Source organism: Canariomyces notabilis (assembly GCF_033297395.1).
Source record: "Canariomyces notabilis strain CBS 508.74 unplaced genomic scaffold N656scaffold_20, whole genome shotgun sequence".
NCBI classification, from domain to species: domain Eukaryota; kingdom Fungi; phylum Ascomycota; class Sordariomycetes; order Sordariales; family Chaetomiaceae; genus Canariomyces; species Canariomyces notabilis.
In genome coordinates, this window is record NW_027041842.1 from 513,393 (window position 1) to 532,648 (window position 19,256).

General features: G+C 54.3%; 4 protein-coding genes across 4 annotated transcripts; 1 reads left to right on the forward strand and 3 right to left on the reverse strand.

Annotated features, from left to right (window-relative positions):
• Positions 1 to 1,119: 1,119 nt before the first annotated feature.
• Positions 1,120 to 2,577, reverse strand: N656DRAFT_838568 (RTA1-domain-containing protein). Its single transcript, XM_064818870.1, has 3 exons — positions 2,456 to 2,577; positions 2,066 to 2,405; positions 1,120 to 1,904 (listed from the first exon to the last, which is right to left on the reverse strand). The coding sequence occupies exons 2-3, from the start codon at positions 2,259 to 2,261 to the stop codon at positions 1,204 to 1,206; spliced, it is 897 nt and encodes a 298-aa protein (XP_064667946.1). The 5' UTR covers positions 2,262 to 2,405; positions 2,456 to 2,577; the 3' UTR covers positions 1,120 to 1,203.
• Positions 2,578 to 4,788: 2,211 nt separating this feature from the next.
• Positions 4,789 to 6,342, reverse strand: N656DRAFT_770401 (uncharacterized protein; the record flags this gene model as incomplete). The annotated part of the gene is made up of 1 exon (XM_064813773.1): positions 4,789 to 6,342. One exon carries the CDS (start codon positions 6,340 to 6,342, stop codon positions 4,789 to 4,791), a length of 1,554 nt encoding a protein of 517 aa, XP_064667947.1.
• Positions 6,343 to 7,812: 1,470 nt separating this feature from the next.
• N656DRAFT_292286 (uncharacterized protein) lies at positions 7,813 to 9,159 on the forward strand. The gene is made up of 2 exons (XM_064809150.1): positions 7,813 to 8,381; positions 8,441 to 9,159. The coding sequence occupies exons 1-2, from the start codon at positions 8,002 to 8,004 to the stop codon at positions 8,982 to 8,984; spliced, it is 924 nt and encodes a 307-aa protein (XP_064667948.1). The 5' UTR covers positions 7,813 to 8,001; the 3' UTR covers positions 8,985 to 9,159.
• Positions 9,160 to 9,386: 227 nt separating this feature from the next.
• N656DRAFT_800264 (putative polyketide synthase) lies at positions 9,387 to 18,596 on the reverse strand (the record flags this gene model as incomplete). The annotated part of the gene is made up of 5 exons (XM_064817988.1): positions 9,387 to 10,912; positions 10,971 to 11,671; positions 11,746 to 13,992; positions 14,075 to 14,141; positions 14,237 to 18,596. The coding sequence occupies 5 exons, from the start codon at positions 18,594 to 18,596 to the stop codon at positions 9,387 to 9,389; spliced, it is 8,901 nt and encodes a 2,966-aa protein (XP_064667949.1).
• Positions 18,597 to 19,256: the final 660 nt, after the last annotated feature.

Below are 19,256 nucleotides of genomic sequence, written 5' to 3' on the forward strand. Positions count from 1 at the left end.
CTCCCCAGAATAATCCAGCACATTGTAAGTTGCGAAAGGCACTTGGCTATTGGCAGCGTGGCGCCTCGCGCCAGTGGTCACCGGGCAACAAACCAACAACCTGAGACAGAAATGGTCGATCGGTCAACAGCCGCAGAAGGGCGATCTTCCGGGCATACGATAACGTGATTGCACGCCCGGGTTAACGGCGGCGCCCTTTCTATAAGCGTTGCAAGCTCAAGGCTCGAATCTCGATAACCCGCATTTCACACGCTCTTCCGGACATCCGCAACAGGTCCCGACTATCAGTACCGCAACGCACCAAATTGAACAGAACCGCAACCCCATACACCAAGACAGTCCAGTTCATTCGCTCGGCCGATGGCTGAGGCATGGTGGGGAAGAAAGCCTGGGACTTGTGAGCGTGTTAGCCAGGCTTATTCTCTTGTACTAGTAGTACAGACAGTCGCACTCACCATGAGAATAGGGAGTTGAAGCCCACAAAGACTGTTGGATGCCTGTCTGAAAACCTGTCTTCTATCCAGCGAGTTCGCAGACATACTTCTGCCTACATACCTTAGTACTGCTGAGGGACCAACCCGTGACCTATAGCCATACTCCCAATATGTTGCTTTCCAGTGAGAGCAACAAAGTCAACACGTACGAGAAACTGCCGACTGTAAAGCCTTTCAACGTGTGAGAAGTCAGAGGAAGAAAGACGCACTGTATTTCTATGGGACCAGCGTTCCTCAGGTTGTTGAAATGGGCACGGAATGGCGCTGTAAATGGCCCTATAGTGGTTTGACCTGAGAAAGCTATAGTTTGATAGTCTCCCCATGTCGGCTGTCACGTACGCAATATTAATCGGGTAGCATGTCCAGAAGAAACTGAACGTCGGCACCTTCTACACACATGATAGTCTCTCTAGGAGCATGAAGTGAACGGGAGCATTTAATAGTACCAGACCTCTATCATACATTACTTATCTAGTAATACATATCTAATATCTCAATAACTTGAACCGCCCGTAGTTCAGAACCAGTCGGCTGAGTCGGGGTACCTGTTAAGACTGTTAACTGTTAGTTCCCGACGTCAACATCTACTAGCACTATCCAAGGAAACAGGTAGGAGAGGTCAACTGCCGGAAGTTCATGTTGCTATTGCTCACGTCTAGCCAGTCTGAAACAATGTAAACATGCTCTCGCACCAGAGTTGGCTGCCAATCTACCTTTCCATCATACCAATGCTGCTCTCGGTGCCGCTCTCGGCCCGAAACTTGCGCGACCGTTGAATGCTGGACGGATACCACCAATAAAATACGGCCATAGTAAGGGCCATCAGCGTGGCATCAAAGACATAAAACGTCCACTCATTCTTCAGGGGGTATCCGTCGTGGCCCATAATGTACTCGACGATGCGGAAGATACAGCGAACCAGGATGAGGGCCGACGTGGCGTACAGCATGTTCAGCATGCCATTCCAACCGAACGTGTCGGCCGAGTTGGAACGCGAACCACCGAGCGCCATGCTGCTGTACTGGTACCGAGAGAAGCGGACGTGGAAGATGACGGCGGCGACAACAAACAAGCCGAAGAAGATGATTTGGACAATCAGCCCTCCCAGTATGATGTTCTCCCCGAGCTTTTGCCTGCCTTCGGTCGCCATCATGCCGCCGCCTGTGCCCTGCATGAGAAATGAAAAGACGTCGCCAACCACGAAGATGGTGGTGAGCCACCGGACAGGGATAATGGACAGCGACTCGGCTGCGGACCCGAGTCCTCGCATGATGCGGCCCAAGGTCATGTAGATGGACGCGGCAAACAGCGACGGCGCCACCAGGGTCAGGATGGACTGGAGGATGTAGGGCATGAGCACGTCCGTCTTGCTTTCGGCCGCGGCTCGGGCGGCAACGCCGATGACTTCAACTGTAGGGAACGTCGTCTGTTAGCCGGATGCCGGGTTTATCTTGTGGGCTGGAACACCGTCCAATCCCCCCACCATTAGGTGAACATCAACAGCAAGGAAGGTGGGCGTCTGGATATGATGGTGGACGGAATGCAAGACTGGTTGGGACTCAACAACTTACAATAACCACCAATGACAAAGGGAAGGCAGAACCACATCCGCTTCTTGCACATTTTCCAGGTATGGGCGACGGATAAGACCAGGAAGATGATGGTGAATATGATGGCAGCGGGCAAAGATGGAACATATTGCCACAGGTAGTAGTTGCCTCGGTACGGTTTGAGTTCTCCTCTCGGGAGCAGCTCGGTCGTATACATCGTTGCCGCCGTGTGTATATGGATATGGGAGTGCCGGAGGAGGTGGATTCGGCGCTGCCTGGGTGTGTAGGGGATCCGAATGAAACTGAAGCAGCGATAAAAGATGGCCTCGCAATTCGTTTGCAGAGATCAAGTTGGCATCAACTGGGATTTGTGAACATCTGAATGCCATGGTCTCGAGTGGACGACCTCACCAGGCTTTCTTATACTAGATATTTCTCCTGTTTGAGGTCGCAGATAGCAACCATCTTCGGATCGTCCATCCCTGATACACGCGTATAAGTGCTGCGACGGCATAACTTAAACTGGGCTGTAGTGGGGCCGGGAATGTTAATTCGGTCTTCTGCTTCAATATCCGGGTCGAGACAGCTGGAATCATTGGTCTGCGACGTCAGCAACACTGCGCTTAAAGTAGGCGGGACCCACTTGGGATCGGATACGCGTATTCCCAACTAGGCACTTACATGTAGCAGGCTCTGCAGGGTCGCCACTCGACCGGAGGTTGCCGTGGCAGGCTGAATGTTTTCACTCGAGAAGCTATAGACGGTTGGGATACTTACGTGGCCTACTATCCTGATTCAAGAGTTGTTCCGTCCGAGTTTACCTACATACCTGCTCCGAGTCGCACGCCTCATCCAACTGCAGACAATGCAGAGTGCTTTCAAGGGTAAACCCTAACCCTGACGCCGTGTCACCACCTAGTATCAGGGGCACTTCCACTAACACTCAGCCCACTGGTGTAGGTTCATGTGTCTCTTTTATCATCATGGCATCTAGAAGTAGTTGGAGCAATCAAAAACTCTTACGTGCAACTTTTCTTATGGGCACTCAGGGGTAGTATTTTCTGCACCTCCCGGCTGTTCAGGGGTAATTCCATCCGACCACCTAGCTGTGTCTTTCGTAGCGTGACAAAACACTGCACATGCGCACGCTATCACGGCAATCGCCACAGCAATTCGAGGACTTGATTTCATTGAGAACCTCCCAATTCCCTGGTTTCGAACCCCTAGATGGCTTCAACAATAGTAGATAGGTTCCAAGTCTTTCCTAGCAACACACTCACCATGACGGACAACCCACAGCTACTAGTATAGAATAACATGATTCAACTCGGCCATTGTCATCGTCATACAGTTTGGTTCATTGCCGATACAATCTAAGCTCAAGGATGCGTGTTGTCTTGTCAAGCATTGTGGCGAATGTGTTAGAATCTTGAACACATCCCCTAGCCCCTGATCCTGTCGGCGCAACCAAGAGTAGCGCAATCATTGAACACAAAATCATCTGTTATGGTCAATTGTCAGCCATAAGAGCGGCAGCAACAGCGAATGAGAAGCAGACTGTGTTGAGATCCTGGAATACAGGGGGAGGAATGTGGTCTCTTTACTCACTTAGGTCTATCGACGCCCCAACGGGACGGCGGGCATCATCATGGCACAGGCAGGTCAAAACAGTTCCCGAGAGCTTGCAGAAGCCGCAAGATCCCCAGAAACCTCCACTGCAGTGAATGATTGCACAATAACAGTTAGTATGGAGGTCTCTTTCATATCCAGTATGGAGATAGAGGTGAGAGCAGATTCAGTGCACGGATTGGGATGTTAAGGGGTCAAGTCGAATGGAGTAAGCGTACCCGACGCGTGGTACCATCTTGCCATTTACGTTTACAATACAATTGCCAAGGTCGAGCAGGTCATAGTTATCTTGTGACTTGGCGCACTTGGTACATCTTTGCCTCCAAATAGTAATGGTCTTTTCCTCCGTCTGGCCAGGATCCAAGGTTTATATCCTTCATCAGGTCAGTAGGCATTACAGCAGACTAGGTACTCAGCCCCTTTCGGTACTGACACGGCATGACTCAGAAATCCTCAGACGGCCTAAGGCAAGCGTAGGTGACAATGAGGCCGCCGTTACAAAGAAGGCGTACTTCATCATGAGTGGTAAACTTGAAGGCCGAAGGATTGGGCTGACCGGAATGACGAGATGGGGGTTAAGGGGAAGGAGAAATAAAGAAAAGCAAGACAATTGCAGTTCCTCAACGAGTGAGCCGAGTTGCTCAATGAAGTTTGTCGATGGTCTCGCTCGTCTATATAACCTTCCTACCTACCAGACCATATGTAGGCACGCAACGTGTACTACAGCCGGTCCGGGGATCAGGCCAGGCTAAGGAAGCTGTGATAAAACTACCTTACTAATGTCGCGTTTGAACTGACCGGTAGCGCCCTATACACCAGTCCCCCTACTGACAGTCGTATATTCTAGACTATTGTGGGCTTCGGGTGTGTTTGACAGAGTACTGTGAGCCAGGGAGCATCGCCAGCGTCATTCGTCGCACTTGATTTCGGTGAACTACTTGTCCCACACATCTCAACTACAAATATCCCGGTAGGTACCATGACAGTGCGTCAGATGTTGGACATGTGTTAACTACCTAGGTACCACTGAGGTCGCACATGCACTCAGGTCATACGTTTCCATCCATTCATATAGACTTAAGAGGTTCCATGGTTCATCAAGAGTGCAGTTCATATCATCCGATTTGGGCCCCACCAGACGTCAGTCGTGTGATTTGTGTAAGCCTGTCAGCCTCCTCCCTTCGCCTCTGTTCATCACGGTTGCAACGATCGATCCAATCGCCCATCGTCTGGGCGATATTGTGCCGCAACACAATTCCCACAAGTGAAATCAAGGACACGATGCTGAAGGAAACATAGGCAGTCGAAAGCCAGTAGCGCTTTGCATGGTCCAGGGACTCGTGGGTCCTATTGTTCAACTCGATCCGGGTGTCGTCAGTCCAGACCAGTCGGTCACACCAGCAAGTGCGGAAAACGCCAATCAGATGGAAGATGGTGCCAAGGACCATGACCATGGAATTGAGAAATGTCAGAAGCCAGTAAATATGGCTGACGTAATGCGTGGACGCCTGTCGGTACCCCTTTTCGGAATGCTCTGGTTTCTTGACCTTGTCTCGAAGCACAAGCCAGGACCGCAAAACGTTGAGATACGCAACGGCAAACGATAACACGCCGTAGAGCAAGACGTTGAAGGCTCTGCACCCGAGACCGATGGTCGGAGTGTTCCAGGCAATGGCCGCTGCAGCACCCGAAGGGACGCCCACGCAGCACCAGCCTAGGAATTGCCCGATGCAAAAGTGAAGCCAGCTTTTCCAGGTCAAAGGGTTGTTGTCCATGTCAGACTGTGTTTTGTCACTGTTGAATGACTCTCGTCTTCCACTCATCTTCTTGGCCCAGTTGTCCCAGAACTGGCTGTTGACATAGCGGTCCCGCAGCGAGACTGTGACGGCCCGCTCGTTACCAAAGTGGACAATCTCGGAGAAGGCCCTGCGAGCAAGGTCTGAGTTCATTGCCGCCGCATAGCAGTTGCCCCAGACGCCAAGGATTAGCAGCCAGGAGTACCAGACGCAGTATGCGAGGGCGAGGGATGTGTCTCGATCTCCCAGCCTCGAGTAAGCGTCGTAGAAGGCGGCGGCGGTCGCGGCAAGCATGAGGATGACTGGGATCAAGATGCCCATGGAGAACTTGCCTCGCGCGACAAGGAGGACGGCGATGGCCTTGTCAAGTTCCGTGGCCTTTGATTGCCGGGCCGTGGTATTGTCGGTGCTGACGGTAGGAGTGGGTAGGAATTTCTCGGAGGGTTTGATCTCATCAGAGATCCTTCTGTCAATGGGAGGAGAGGGAGAAGGGGTGGTAGCGATGAGATCCTGGGCTTGCTGCGGTCGAGGATGCTGGGTGTCCGTGGTCATCGCCGGCGACATGGGTGGACTGAGGATGTCCTCGGCAACGGATTTCCAGTTCGTCTCTTTGTTGAATTTGAGCTGACCTGCGAGGACGGAAACCCACAGGACCCTTTCCTCGCGTGTTCTCTCGCGTGTTTCCTCTTCCGGCCGCGACTCCGAGATATGCATGCTCTGCGCAATGCGTCGTACACTCACTGCGTCTCCGATGACTTCGGAGAACGCCCCGAAGACGGCGCTTGCGGGGTCTCCCAGAATGCTGACATACTCCTGAACGTACTGGAGTACCAGATTGAGGGCGGCCACGAACCCTTGGACAACCCCATTCATTTTTTTGTTAATTGGGATCTTTTTGATGTCATCGCCAACAGGACACAAGAGAAGGATGCCGATGTACGGGGAAATGTATGTCACCAGCGGTATGAGCCACTGACGGAGTGTGCTGAGTATGAAGCCCGAGCAGTATTCCGTGCAGTGCTCCGTGGCCCAGGACAATGTTACGCTGACCGAGTCGTATGTCGCGCTGGTATTGGACCAGTCGATGTCTCTGTTGAAGTTGCAGACAGCCCATGGGAGGGCATCCTCGCTATACGTTGACAGGCTCTCCCGCACAGCGACCACGCAGCATCTCGATAGGCTGAAAGTTGCTTCGACTGGCGACAACGAGCTGGCAAGGTGCACCAGCGTTGCACTCCTAAACAAGATCGGAATAGCCCTGGCCCATCGGCTCCATCGTGCATCAGGAGGTCCGGTTGCAACGGTGCCAGCGTCTGGGACTGCTCAACCATGGTTTTCTTGTTAGTACTAGCCCTTGGACTCGCCGCAATGTACACAGTCAGATAGTAGACTTCAACTTACCCCCAGTGCCTTCCATCATGTGATTCACTGGATGCTTGCACACGTTTATTTTTGTCGATCCAGCCAAGCTTGAGTATCTGGTAGGTAAGGTAGATAGGTAGGCAGGTGGGTAGGTTAGGTAGGTAGGTAGTTTCCAACAAGAGTCCAAAGCACTGTGAAATATCCATGAAAACGGTGAGTCCTCTTCAGGTCACCATGCTTTTCCGGGGAAGAGCAGAGACAATGAAGGGAACAAACTTCAAAGGAAATAGTTGAGAACCCTTGGCCCATCCATGATCATCATGCTCATGCCCAAAATGCAAGAGCCTCAAGTCAACAAGCGAACGGCATGATGTCGGATCACCGGTCTCCCCAGGTCTCCGCAAACCCAATGAAAATAGGCGTATTCCTCTCAGCCCCGAGTCCCCAACTGCACTCTTCATTGGGGTGCTTTATCCCCGCACACACATAGGTGTGCGTACATTGGGTGACCGAGCTGTGGCTAACATCCATGGTTTTGGTCACAAAAGCCACCACATGTGCCGGGCTTCCGCATCGCGAATTGTCTTCTGGATCGAAGTTGCGGTCCGCGATCGTTGTCGCCACGTCTACCGGAAACGCAGTGGCGGATGTAAAGAGAAGCTTGCTGCTGCCCAACGGGGTTTCTTCCTCGGCGCCATTACCATGGTAATGCACGTTACTAGTCATATCCGTAGGTCGGCCCGGCCAGAGCCTTCGTTTGACCAGACTGGACCCGAGTAATGGCTTGAGTGGACAGGAAACACTGCTATCTTATTGGAGGTTGAGAAGGACTCTGGGGTGGGCAAATGGCAACTTCCGGTCGAGTTGAATCGACTTGCCTTGAAAGGTTGCCGCCTCATCCGCGGAAACTTAGCAGACACGTCGAGATCCATCATGTCGGGGTCCATGCACTAATGCACTACCCATAGCCCCGAGCTTTAACCTCCGCGGGTTTCACCGGTTGTGAATCTGGCACAACCCAGTTCTGTTTGAGAAGAGATACATCTTTCTTGTATATTCCATTTCGACTAAGCCAGGCCAGCACCATCCTGGGACCTGCCTCTCCTCCCCAGCAGCCCATCCTGACGTCCTTGAGGCATTTGAGACTACTGCCGCTCAACACCAGACAAAATGACACTCTCAATGCGACATTCGCAGAATTGCAATCTCTTGCTCTCAACATATGGACTAGGAGTCTTCTTCTTTTACCTCAGCTTCGCCGCACAGCTCCATAACGGGATTCAGGGGGCCCCTGAGGCCCAAGCAAAAGCTGCCCGGTATTCCAGCTTGGGTGGTGATATAGACGCCTCCACCATGCCAGCTTGTGGCCAAGATTACTGCCGGAACTTCTCTTACACTTGGCCGGACGCGGATTTGTGTACGATCTGGAAATCCAATGCCACCGCCACTCTTGGCAACAACTGTGATCCCAAGATGGACGACGACTGCGTCGCAGGCGGGTTTGACAGAGACTGCTACTGCAACCTTGAAACCGGCCTGTGGTGCGGATGGTATGTCAAATCATGCAGAGCTCCTGATCTAACCCTAAGCAACTGACACTGCTTGACAGGGCTTGTGCATGGAGACGATGGTGGGCTTTTGAAGACTGGTTTGCCGGAGTGTGTCCCGAGATGTCCAAGCCAGTCGACTTTTCCAGTCTGCCAGAGTGCGCACGTAATTGCCTTGACGACGAGACATTCGCTTCCGGCTGTTACACACAAACCAGCAATTGCATCTGTTCATATGGCAGCCTGTTTGACTGCCACACCAAGTGCCCTACGGATGAGCAGAACCAAATCAAGAACTGGTTGGTTGATACTTGCAACATCACAATCGGAACGGCACAACAAGCGTTGGACAATGGAACGTGGAATATGAAGGACAACTACTGGGAACTTTACTATGCAACCTCAAGTTCAAGTTCTCCAAGATCAACACCAACCCTTACTGATACGAGGTTAAACGATCCAGCTCCTCCCCTCTCGGCCCAGAGGAGACCTCTGAGGTGGGATGAGATCTTTATTTTGCTTGCTGCTAGCTTGATTGCGGTTGTTGCCTTTGCTTGCTGGATCGTGAGTTGCGTCCGGGGAAGGCCCTACGAGAAGTCAGGTTAGCTGTGTTTATTTCTTCTATTAATCCCCGGACAGCGTCAGGTTGCTGGGTGGGCTAGCTCTTCGCGATGAATGCTTCGCAGAGTCTTAGAGCACACTGGACTGGACGCAAATACTACTAGTAGTACCTACATGTACCTCGATACTTTCTACTAGCAACGCATCGTACCAAACTTAGGTACATAAATTGATACCAAGGTGAATTGTAATGAACCCAGTAATGTCAGGGACCCCCCTCTTCCTGGTAGCCTCGTAGGTACGGTATCAGTTAGCGGGACCTGTTGAATGTAGATCTTGCAAAAGTATCTCACAACATGAGGTTGCAGGGGGCAAAAAATACAAATGGCAGGCTCAATTTGTACTCTATATACAACAGATGGATCGGATCAGGGCCAGACTCCAGGACTACCTGTATTTTGCCTCCATCTCAGACCCGCGAGCGGATCTAACCCCCTTCAACAAGTTGGGGTAGTCCTCCTTTTCATCAATCATGGACTCAATCAACGCAGCAACCCCTGGATGCAACCCCGCAGCAGTAGCCTGAGCAAGCCATTCCTCTCCGTCGAGCACGTTGAACTGCATTGGGTCGCAGTCGTCCTTGTCCCGACTGATAACATGGTGCAGCTCCCCCAGCGGCAACCGCCTGTGGCCCACCTCGTGGACATACGTGACGTTTCCGCCTTCGGCATCCCCGTTAGACTCACTCCCAACCCCAGGGGTATCATCTTCACCACCCCGGCCAAACAGCTGCTCAATGATAGCTTCACACACGCTCCCAACGTACACCAGGTCCAAATTTCCCTGGTTCCTCACCGCCCTCGGCACGGCCTTAAGCCGACGGGCATAAACCAAAAACGCATTAATCCAATCCTTTTCCGCCCTGTGATCCATCGCATCCCGCCCCTCACGCACAATAGTCGACGGGCGGTGGATGCACACGGGCAACCCACACTTTGCACTCACCCGCTCCAGCAGCCGCTCGCACGTCCACTTGCTGCACAGGTACCCAAACGAACCGTCCGGCTGCCACCCCGGGGCCAGCTCGACGGGCCCTGGTAGAAACCCGGTCTTGTCCTTGTGCCACAGCCCGAGCCCGGCAGATGAAACATAGTGCAGCGGAATCTGCCGCGGGAGACATAACCGTGCGAGGGCGGTCGTGGAGCCTACGTTGGGCACGCGCAGGTCGGCGTAGGATTTCAGGTGGGATGTGTCGGCGGCGTTGTGGACGACTGCGTCGGCAGAGGCAAAAATGTCGGCTGCTTCTGACGGGGAGAGGCCGAGGAGTGGTTGGGAGAGGTCGCCGGCGTGGTAGATCACGCGCGGGTCGTTGCTGGGAAGCGTGCCGTTCTTGATGCGGGATGGCAGAGAGCGCACGGCAAGGCAGATGACTTTCTCGATGGTGGGCTGGGCAAGGAAATAGGAGATGAGATGGTGGCCGAGCAATCCTGTGCAGCCGGTGAGCACGACGACGTGGGGAGGGTTGCGGGCCCGCTGGGGACTGGGGAGGACGGGCATGTCGGCCAGGTCTGCAGGCGGGCGGGACTCCAGTTCCCAGTTTATGGTTCCCTCTTTGGTGGGGGTTGCTGATGCTTCCCACTTCTCATTGAGTGTGGATAGGCCTTCGTCGTCCGACCCAGCTTGGAGCGTCTGGTCTCCGCTGCTTTGGGCGTCTGATATGCCGTCGACAGCAGCCAGCCCCGGCACCAGCTCCGAGGGTATGTTGTCAACCGCATACTGAACAATGCTTGCCAATGTGTCGTTGCCCATGATCTTCAGAACTGGGACATTGACCTGCAGATTCTTGCGGAACCATGAGCGGATGTCTACCGAGACTAGTGAATCGAGTCCCAGTTCGTTGCTTCGCATGGCCATCAGCCGCTCGTCTGATGTTGTCACTTGCAGGATGGAACGCATCTGAGTGGCAAAGGAGCCTATGACCGCTGTCAGCCTCATTCAACCGTTGACAAAGCATGTCGACACCGCACTTACGCTCAACGACCTGCCAGACCTGCTCCAGTGTCTGACAGGCACGCAGTTGCTCCCCAATCTCAACGCCCGCTTTCACCACGCCTTTCTCCTGGACAGCCCCCCGTGCCACAACAAATGCCGAGAACACGGGATTCGAATGCCAGCTCGGGGGATTGGGCGCGTCGATGGCCACCTCGGCAAACCCAGAGGTCAGCCCAGGCCCAACATGTGATTCCAGCCGGCTGGCATCGATAGCCTCGCAGATGGCCTGACACCAGTCTTCCTCGGACAGGCGCAACATATTGTACCGTTTCACGATAGCATCCAGCTCCCTCCGCAGCTCCCGCGCTAAATAACCTGCCCCGATGATGGCGCCAATGTCGACGGTTGCGGCGCGAAGTCCGCGCTTCCGCCGGTTCGCGGCGAGACTCCACATGAACGAGTTTGCCGCTGCGTAGTTGGCTTGGCCGTGGTTCCCGTAAACTCTGTTGATGGAGGACATGAGGACGAAGAAATCCAGATCCGTGTCATGGAAGATGCGATCCAGGTTTATGCTCCCATCGACTTTGGGCCGGAGGACGTCCATGAGCTGGTTAAAGGTCATCTTGGAAATGGTTGTATCACGCAACACCATGGCGCCGTTGATGACTCCTGCAATAGGGGGCAGGGAGGCGCAGATCTTGGCGTGTACACTTCTCAGGGCAGGCTCGTCGGTTACATCACTGAGGACACCAGATATGTTAATGCTACGGCCCAACAGTGTGGGGGTTTGTAAAGTCAGGGCACCCTCACTTACCAAGGCAAGATCACCACATTGGCGCCGTTGGCACGATGCAATGCAATCCACCTGGGATCAATATCCGGTTTCCTGCTTGTCAGTATCAGGGTCTTAGCCCCCTTGCTGATCATCCAGTCGGCCAACGAAAGGCCCAATGCCCGTGACATGCCGACGATCCAGTAGCTGGCGTTGCTCTTGAACATGGGTTTGCTGTCGAGCCTGCAGATATGAACAGGCAAATTATCAGCCGCAGCAGTCCAGTCCACCGCAGAGAGCGGGTCGTTAGGATGAACGTGTCCGCGAACGATGTCGCTGAGGCGGAATGACTCCCGGGGGGCAGCATTCGGGAGATAAAGCCCCTCTGAACGGAAGTCAAGGTCACGCCTGACATACTCCAGAGCTTGCCTCAATACCTCTCCTAGAAGAGGATCTGAGGGCAGCCCGCTATCAGAGCCGGTTGACGAATATATCGCGCCCACCGTCGTCAGAATCTGGCAACGGTTCCTCGGGCATTCTATCAGCGCTGCTTGATTTGCTCCCTTTTCGGTGCTGTCGTCGTCGGGGACGAAACCAACAAAGGCAGATGGGTTGAAACGTAACAGCATCTCCCCCAGATCGTACTGCGTCACGTATCCAGGTAGCCGAACCCATGTTTCGGGAGCCTCCGAGTTCGAGGCCTCAGTCGTGAAGAGTACCCTCACTCCTTTTATGCCAGCCTGTATCTCAAGAGCCCTGGCCATCACATTCGAGGGGTTGTGTGCTACTAGAGTCTGGCCAGCGGACATTGGGTGCAGGAGGTGCATTGCTGTCAAATGGGTGCTAACAAGTGACAAGACCTGAGCATCAGAGCAGCCTTGGAAAGAAGGACAAGGGACGATGGACCGCTGGGGTAGTCGAATAAGTGACGTTGACGACGAAACAAGAGCAAGATACTGGCCTTTGGTTTCCGTATCTTGCGCGAGGACCACAAACTTGTGCCCTAGGGGAGTTGGAATTGCAAATAACGTGGCGTGGGTTGTGCGTAACTCGATGCCAGGCTCACTGGCCTGGGTTTCAGGGTCAGGCCACTGTCGTCGGAGAACAAATTCCCCTGACGCAGGTCTCCGTTGCAAGACGACAGTAGAAGGCAGCTTTCCAGACTCAAACTCGCGCACGATGGGCCGCGTTGCCGAGTTGTAGCGATCATTAAGCTCCGGGATAGGGCGGATGCGCGGGATTATCTCGCGGCCTCGTTCGTCGAGCACGATTTCAGGCTCAACTGTCCAAACAAGCTTGCCTGTCTTCATAGTGGTGCTATTGTGGAAACGTAAAAGTATTTCGGCTATCGTTTCAGGACGGGTGCTCACGGGATCCTTGATTTCGAGCTGTTGAAGATGCAAGTCGGGAGTTTCGTTGACCGCTACGTTCCCGAATCCAACCGTCATGTTGGAGAAAGGCTCATGTTCAAGCCGGCCGCTAGTGATCCAGAGGAGAGTCTTACCGGTACCAAACATGGATTTGAGTGACGCGAAAGCCTCGGGTGTAATATCCTTGAAGACAGGGCGGTCAAGCTCGGTTAAGCTCACGACGGTTGAGCCGGCATCGACCACGCTATAGTCAACATCCAGGAGGGTCGTGAAGTGGTAGATCTCTCTCGCAAGATCATTCCTGGCAGCAAATATGCTCTGAAGACCCTCGACGAGGTGCCGTGTCCGAGCTGTGTCACCACCGACAAGGACAAGCTTTTGGATAGGGTCGCGGGCGAACGATGACCTCGACTCCAAAAGGGGCTGCTGCAGAAAGCGAACTTGATCGTTCGTAGCGCGTGAGACAAAGCAGAACTGGCTAAACACCTGCTGATGAGTGGTCGGCAGGCAGGTATCCACGCCAGAAAATCCCCTCACTCGCAGCTGCTCGTCCCATTCCTTAGGCGACAGGTGCGGCGAAAGACGCGTTTGCTCTCCCTCGCCCGCTCGCAACCACCAACCTGGCAGAGTGCCCCAGATGAAGCCCGCCCGGGCAAACCCCTCCCACGCATCGTGACCTTCTGCCACGACAAGGAACCCCCCGGGCTTGAGGAGTTTGCGAACGCGCGACAGACAAAGCCCGACATCGCTGGTTGCGTGGAGCATCAGGAAGGCAACAACCAGGTCGTATGAGCCCTCGGTGTAGCCTTGCTCGATTGGGTCTCGCTCTATATCTAAGGTCTTGAAATTCATGCGGTTCTTGTTTTGCGAGAAGGTTGACATGGCATCTTCGAAGAAGGCGGTGGAGATGTCGGTGTAACTGAGAGAAGTTGTTCAGCATCGCAAAAACCCAGGAGTTCAACAACTCGAAACGAGAAAATGGAGAGAGAGGTTTGCCTTACGTGTAAGTCAAGAATCCATCACCAATCTCGCGGAAAATGGCCTTTGTTCCTCCACCGGTGCCGGCCCCTGACAAGCAAATGGAGCGTATCAGTGCACGTGTGCAAGGGTGCAAAAAGGGGGGACCCCTGAATGGTTGCTACGGTAATCCATTGTTTACTCACCTATTTCCAAAATGTTCATGTGTGCATAGCGGTCCGCGATTTGCTTCACAGTCCGGCCGACCCAAGCAGCCGAGTCGCGGACACCGAATCCACCAGTGTAATACTTGTCCAGGATGTTTTTGCCATCGGTTCGAAACTGCTCCAGCATCGTTGTCTCGCCGGCAAACACTTTGGGCATCTCTGCTCCGACAAGGTGCATCATATGAACGTCCGGAATGTGAGAGAATGGCTTGCTTGCCTCCATAACGTCGTCTAACGTATCTTCAAGCCAGGATTTCTCAATCCAGGGGTTCCCACCGCTCTCGGCCACGGATGCGACATACTGCGCAAACTTGAGATACAGAGCGTGGTCCTCGGATGTTGTCTTTGCGAGAGATTCGGATTCGAGAGAAAACTCGCGGCTAAACTTTCTCAGGTAAAATACGGCGATCCTTTCGAGGACCTTCACCGTCTCGTAGTGTTGTTTGTCCAGGGATATTTGCTGCGCTGCCTCCTCTCCGTCTGGTTTACTCCGGACCCAATGGACCTTGGAGAATACCTTACGGTCGTCCTCGGGCCCAATGCCTCCTAGTGGCATGAAGGTCGCCCCTTGAATCTGAATGGCTGCATGTGCCGAGGCCCTGCTATACAGGTTTGCATGCCCTGTGATTCCACGCGCTTCCACCTCGGGCTCCTGCACAACGCTATCAATAGCAGCCCTTTTGATCCCAACTTGCTTGAGGTTGGCTGCGCCGTCAAGTAGCAACGACGGGTTGACCCTGATCTGTCGTATCGCCGTAGGCAGATGCATTTTCCGCAACTCCTCGTCGTATGGATGGCTACGGGCGAGCATGATGGACTGGAGCATTGCATCCAACTCGGCTGGGTGGATAAGAAGATTCTCATATCCTTCCTCTCGCGGCGCCATCTCCAGCTGACAGGTCGACCTGCCGTGCTTCCTGTACATGCTTGAAAGCGATCGGAATCTGCCACTGAATCCGTAGCCAAGATCGGCCAGGGCAGCATAGAAGCGTTCGGTCTCCACATCGAGCATGTTTGGAGAATCGGGTTTTCGAGTGGGGAGGAGTGAAAAGCTGGCGGTGTCACCCACGACGATGTGGACGCGGCAACTCGCAGCGAGGGTCAGCTCTTGGTCGTCCTGCTGACTGCCCAGCGCGGCAGAGTAGTTGAATGTAGCACTGATCCGATGAGGCTGTGGCCGCTCAATATCGTGCATCGACACAAGCACCTCGACACGCTTGGCGACGCCGTCGAACGTAACTGCTTGATGAATCGTAAAGTTGCCCAGTTCAACGACACAGATCTTCTTCCCCGGACACACAGATTCTGCAACGAAGCGCGCCGCTTCCAACGCAGTGCAGACATAACCTGCCGCAGGAAAGACAGCACCGCCCTGAACGCGATGCCCGTCAAGCCATTCCATCTCGCTGACGCTAAGAAAGTGATCCCAGCTCATGCAATGGGAAGTGCTATCCGGCGAGACATCTCCCAGCAGGGGGTGGACTCTGTGAACCCGCTGTCTCATTTTCCTGGAGCGACGGGACTCGTGCCAATATCTAACGCTGTGATCCCATCTGTACGTCGGCAGACCCTTGACAAGCCTTGGTGGGCGGCGATCCAGGTTCACGCCATTCATAACTCGCTCGTAGCCGTTGAGATTCACGCAAGAAGAGTCTAGGTACATCCAAATGAAGCCAAAGAGAGAAGACATTGCCTCAACAGCACTTGCCCCACGTGAAAGGGTGCCGTGGGATGGAAGTTCTTTGCCTAGGACACTTTGGATGGTCTGGCTCGTAGGTCCCTTGAGTGCCGGATGCGGACCGATTTCGACAATCAGATCACAAGATTGCGTTGCTATCGCGAAGCTAACGCCCTGCGAGAAAAGAACCGGCTTGGTCATGTTGGCGGCCCAGTACTCTGCTCCAAAGCTAGACGCCTGACCGCCCGTCATGCCCTCGTAAACAGTGGAGAACCAGGTGGCGTCGTCTGGCTTGGGCGTCTGCATCGTCACGCCGCAGCGGCGCAGCGACTCAACGTAGGGGTCGGCACAAGGAAGCATATGAGGCGAGTGGTACGCCCTGTCGACTCTAAGGCGACGGAAGAATATCTTCTCGTCTTCCAGAATAGTCTCAAGCTCGGTAATGGCATCTTCATCTCCTGCGATGGTCACGCTGGACGGGGAGTTGATGGCGGCGACAACAATGCGGCCCTTGAAGACCCTGTCCATGCAAAGCTCGGTAGCATCCTCGGCCGAGGTCCCTACCGCCAGCATGGCCCCTTTGATGTGGTGACCGTGAGGACTGGAGGCCTTCTGAAGATGGAAACCGCGGTAATAAGCAATGCAAATGGCGTCACGAGCCGTCAGAAATCCTGCGCTGTACGCGGCCGCGATCTCGCCTGACGAGTGGCCGACTACAGCGCTGAAGCGGACTCCGCCGAGGCGGAGTAGGTCGACGAGGAGGATCTGAACCGCTGTGCAAAGCGGCTGGGAGATGGAAGCCTCATGGACCCTGGATGACGATTCATCGGCCATCAACTCGGATTCCAGAGACCAGGCAGGCCTGTCGCCATCAGGGAGTTCCCTCAAGTATGAGTCTAACCGCAGGATGATGCCTCGTGCTGTCTCGGAATGCTGGATGAGCTCAGCGCCCATGCGTGCGTATTGGGCTCCCTGGCCGGTGAAAATACCCAAGATGCGATTGGACGAAGCGGGCAATGCTCTGACCCCGATACTGGCGGCGCCGTCTGTGAGGCATGCGCGTAACTTGACCGGTAACTCTTCCAATGCAGGCACTGTGATAGCCATCCGCCACCCCAGGACGGATCGACGTTGTTGCAATGTCCACAAAAGATCATGAGGGTCGAGGTCTTCCCGGTTTTCGTTGTTGTTGTTGTTGTATTGGTCTAGGAACTCAAGTTGTGCTCGAAGGGTGGCAGTAAGTGACTGTTGCGAAGACGCCGAGAATACAAAAGGGGTAAAAAGCAGACTGCCTCCAGTGGGCAAGCTAACCCTTGACTCGGCAATGTGGCTCTCCAAAATGGCATGCACGTTCGCTCCCCCGAAGCCAAAGCTGTTGACGCTTGCTCGCCGCGGTTCCCCCGCCGCTACCGGGGGCCACGGTCTTGAAGCAACAGGGATCTCAACGTTCTTATAGAACGGAGCTACGCGGGCGCTAAGGGTCTCAAACCAGAGATTTGGTGGAATACAGGCGTGCTGAAGCGCAAGTGATGCTTTGAGAATGGCCGCCACACCCGCGGTTCCTTCGGTGTGGCCAAGCACGGTCTTGATGGATCCTACATAAAGGGGCTGCTCTCCAGGGTTCAGGGGTAGCGACCCTAAGGCGTTGTAGATGGCTTCAGCTTCGACGGGATCTCCAGCTGGCGTTCCAGTGCCATGGGCTTCAAAGTACTGAGGACGGTCACTTCGTTGCGCCAGGTCAAGCCCGGCCTTGGAATATGTCTTCTGGATTAGCGCCTGCTGTGCTGCTGCACTGGGCATGGTAATCCCTGGGGTGGCTCCGTCCTGGTTGAGTCCAGTCTCCCGAATGATGCACTCGACATGATCGCCATCCTCTAGCGCAGCGCGCAACGTCTTGAGCACTACAGCGGCCACGCCTTCTCCACGGGCATATCCATTTGCCCCCTGGTCCCACATTTTGCTGCGTCCGTCAGGGGACAACATGTTCAACTTGCTCTCGATAATAAAGTTCTCAGGCCCCAAGATCAAGTTGGCGCCACAGGCTACAGCAGTCCTCGATTCGCCAGCTCGTAGGGTTTGGACGGCCAAGTGAACAGCGACCAGGCTGGCGGAGCATGCTGTGTCGAGCGAGACAGAGGGCCCGCGCCAGTCAAACACGTGCGAGATGCGGTTCGAAAGCATGCTGCGAGCTGTTCCAGTCGCCGTGTACGTGGGTGTGTCCTGGAGGTCTCGGAGCAACAGGGCCGTGTAATCATCCGTCATGGAGCCCACGTAGACAGCTGTATCACTGCCCCTCAAGCGCTCTATTGGTAGTCCGGCCGATTCGAGCGCCTCGTACACGATCTCGAGCAAAACCCTCTGCTGAGGATCCATCGCTCTGGCTTCGACCGGCTTGATGCCAAAGAACTCGGAATCGAACTTACTAGGGTCATTTTCGTCGTCATCGTCCAAAATGTACGCATGGCTGACGTTGCTATGTCCGTGGTAGCTTCCATCAGGGTGGTAGAAGCCCCTGACGCTGAACCGAGTTGCTGGGACCTCGCGGCGGAGATCCCGGGGCTGACGCAGGAGGTCCCACAGCTTTGAGGGCGAGTTCGTAGAACCGGCAAAACGGCATGCGCTACCCACAATGGCGATGGGCTCGCCTGGCTGGAGAGACATGGTGGCCTCTGTGTCTGACGGAACTGTGAAGTCAAGATGCTACCAAAGCCGATGACAGTTTCAGCATTTCTGTGCTGTTGTGTCAGGGCCAGCACGGAGTTTAGTCCGAAAGACGATGCGCGCGGGGAACTTGAATGGTAGGCTTCTTCACCCTCCCCGCGTCCAGTTACCATCACGGTCCAGATCGTCGGTCCTTTCCTGGATCTCTCTCCCCACTCTGCCACAGGTTAGTGCCATACCGTGACCGGTAGTGACTCCCTTCGAGCCTCCGTACTCGCAGCGCCCAGAACTCCATGCCGAATAGCACCGAACGGTATCGAAAACCATATCCGCCGAATCTGATTCTGGCAGGTCACTGCCGAGAACAATGTCCTCGCATATACAACCAAATCCACTGGGAGTTGTTTGGATTTTGTCGTGGTAGGAGTGGACACTGTTTGTGTTGTGATGTGGCGTAGAGGACCAGAAAAACGAATCGAAAACCGCAGTTAACGCACCCAAGAGTCCAAGACGCGGTTCAAGTCAGGGGTCAGCCTGCTTGGTCAGAAACGGGTCTGACATAAACCCTCCCGAACACATGTTAACACCGGGAAGGCATTTGAGGTGAGCAACACCCCTGGTGTGTATACACCAAGTTCTGCATGCAAAGGTCCTAGTGTG

What these genes read in the sequence shown, in the direction of transcription:
- N656DRAFT_838568 (XM_064818870.1), bottom strand. Translation starts at nt 2,261, where the DNA reads ATGTATACGACCGAGCTGCTCCCGAGAGGAGAACTCAAACCGTACCGA. An exon ending in CTTTGTCATTGGTGGTTATT is followed by an intron (nt 1,905 to 2,065) that starts GTAAGTTGTTGA and finishes CGTTCCCTACAG; the next exon opens with TTGAAGTCATCGGCGTTGCC.
- N656DRAFT_292286 (XM_064809150.1), top strand. Translation starts at nt 8,002, where the DNA reads ATGACACTCTCAATGCGACATTCGCAGAATTGCAATCTCTTGCTCTCA. An exon ending in ACCGGCCTGTGGTGCGGATG is followed by an intron (nt 8,382 to 8,440) that starts GTATGTCAAATC and finishes ACTGCTTGACAG; the next exon opens with GGCTTGTGCATGGAGACGAT.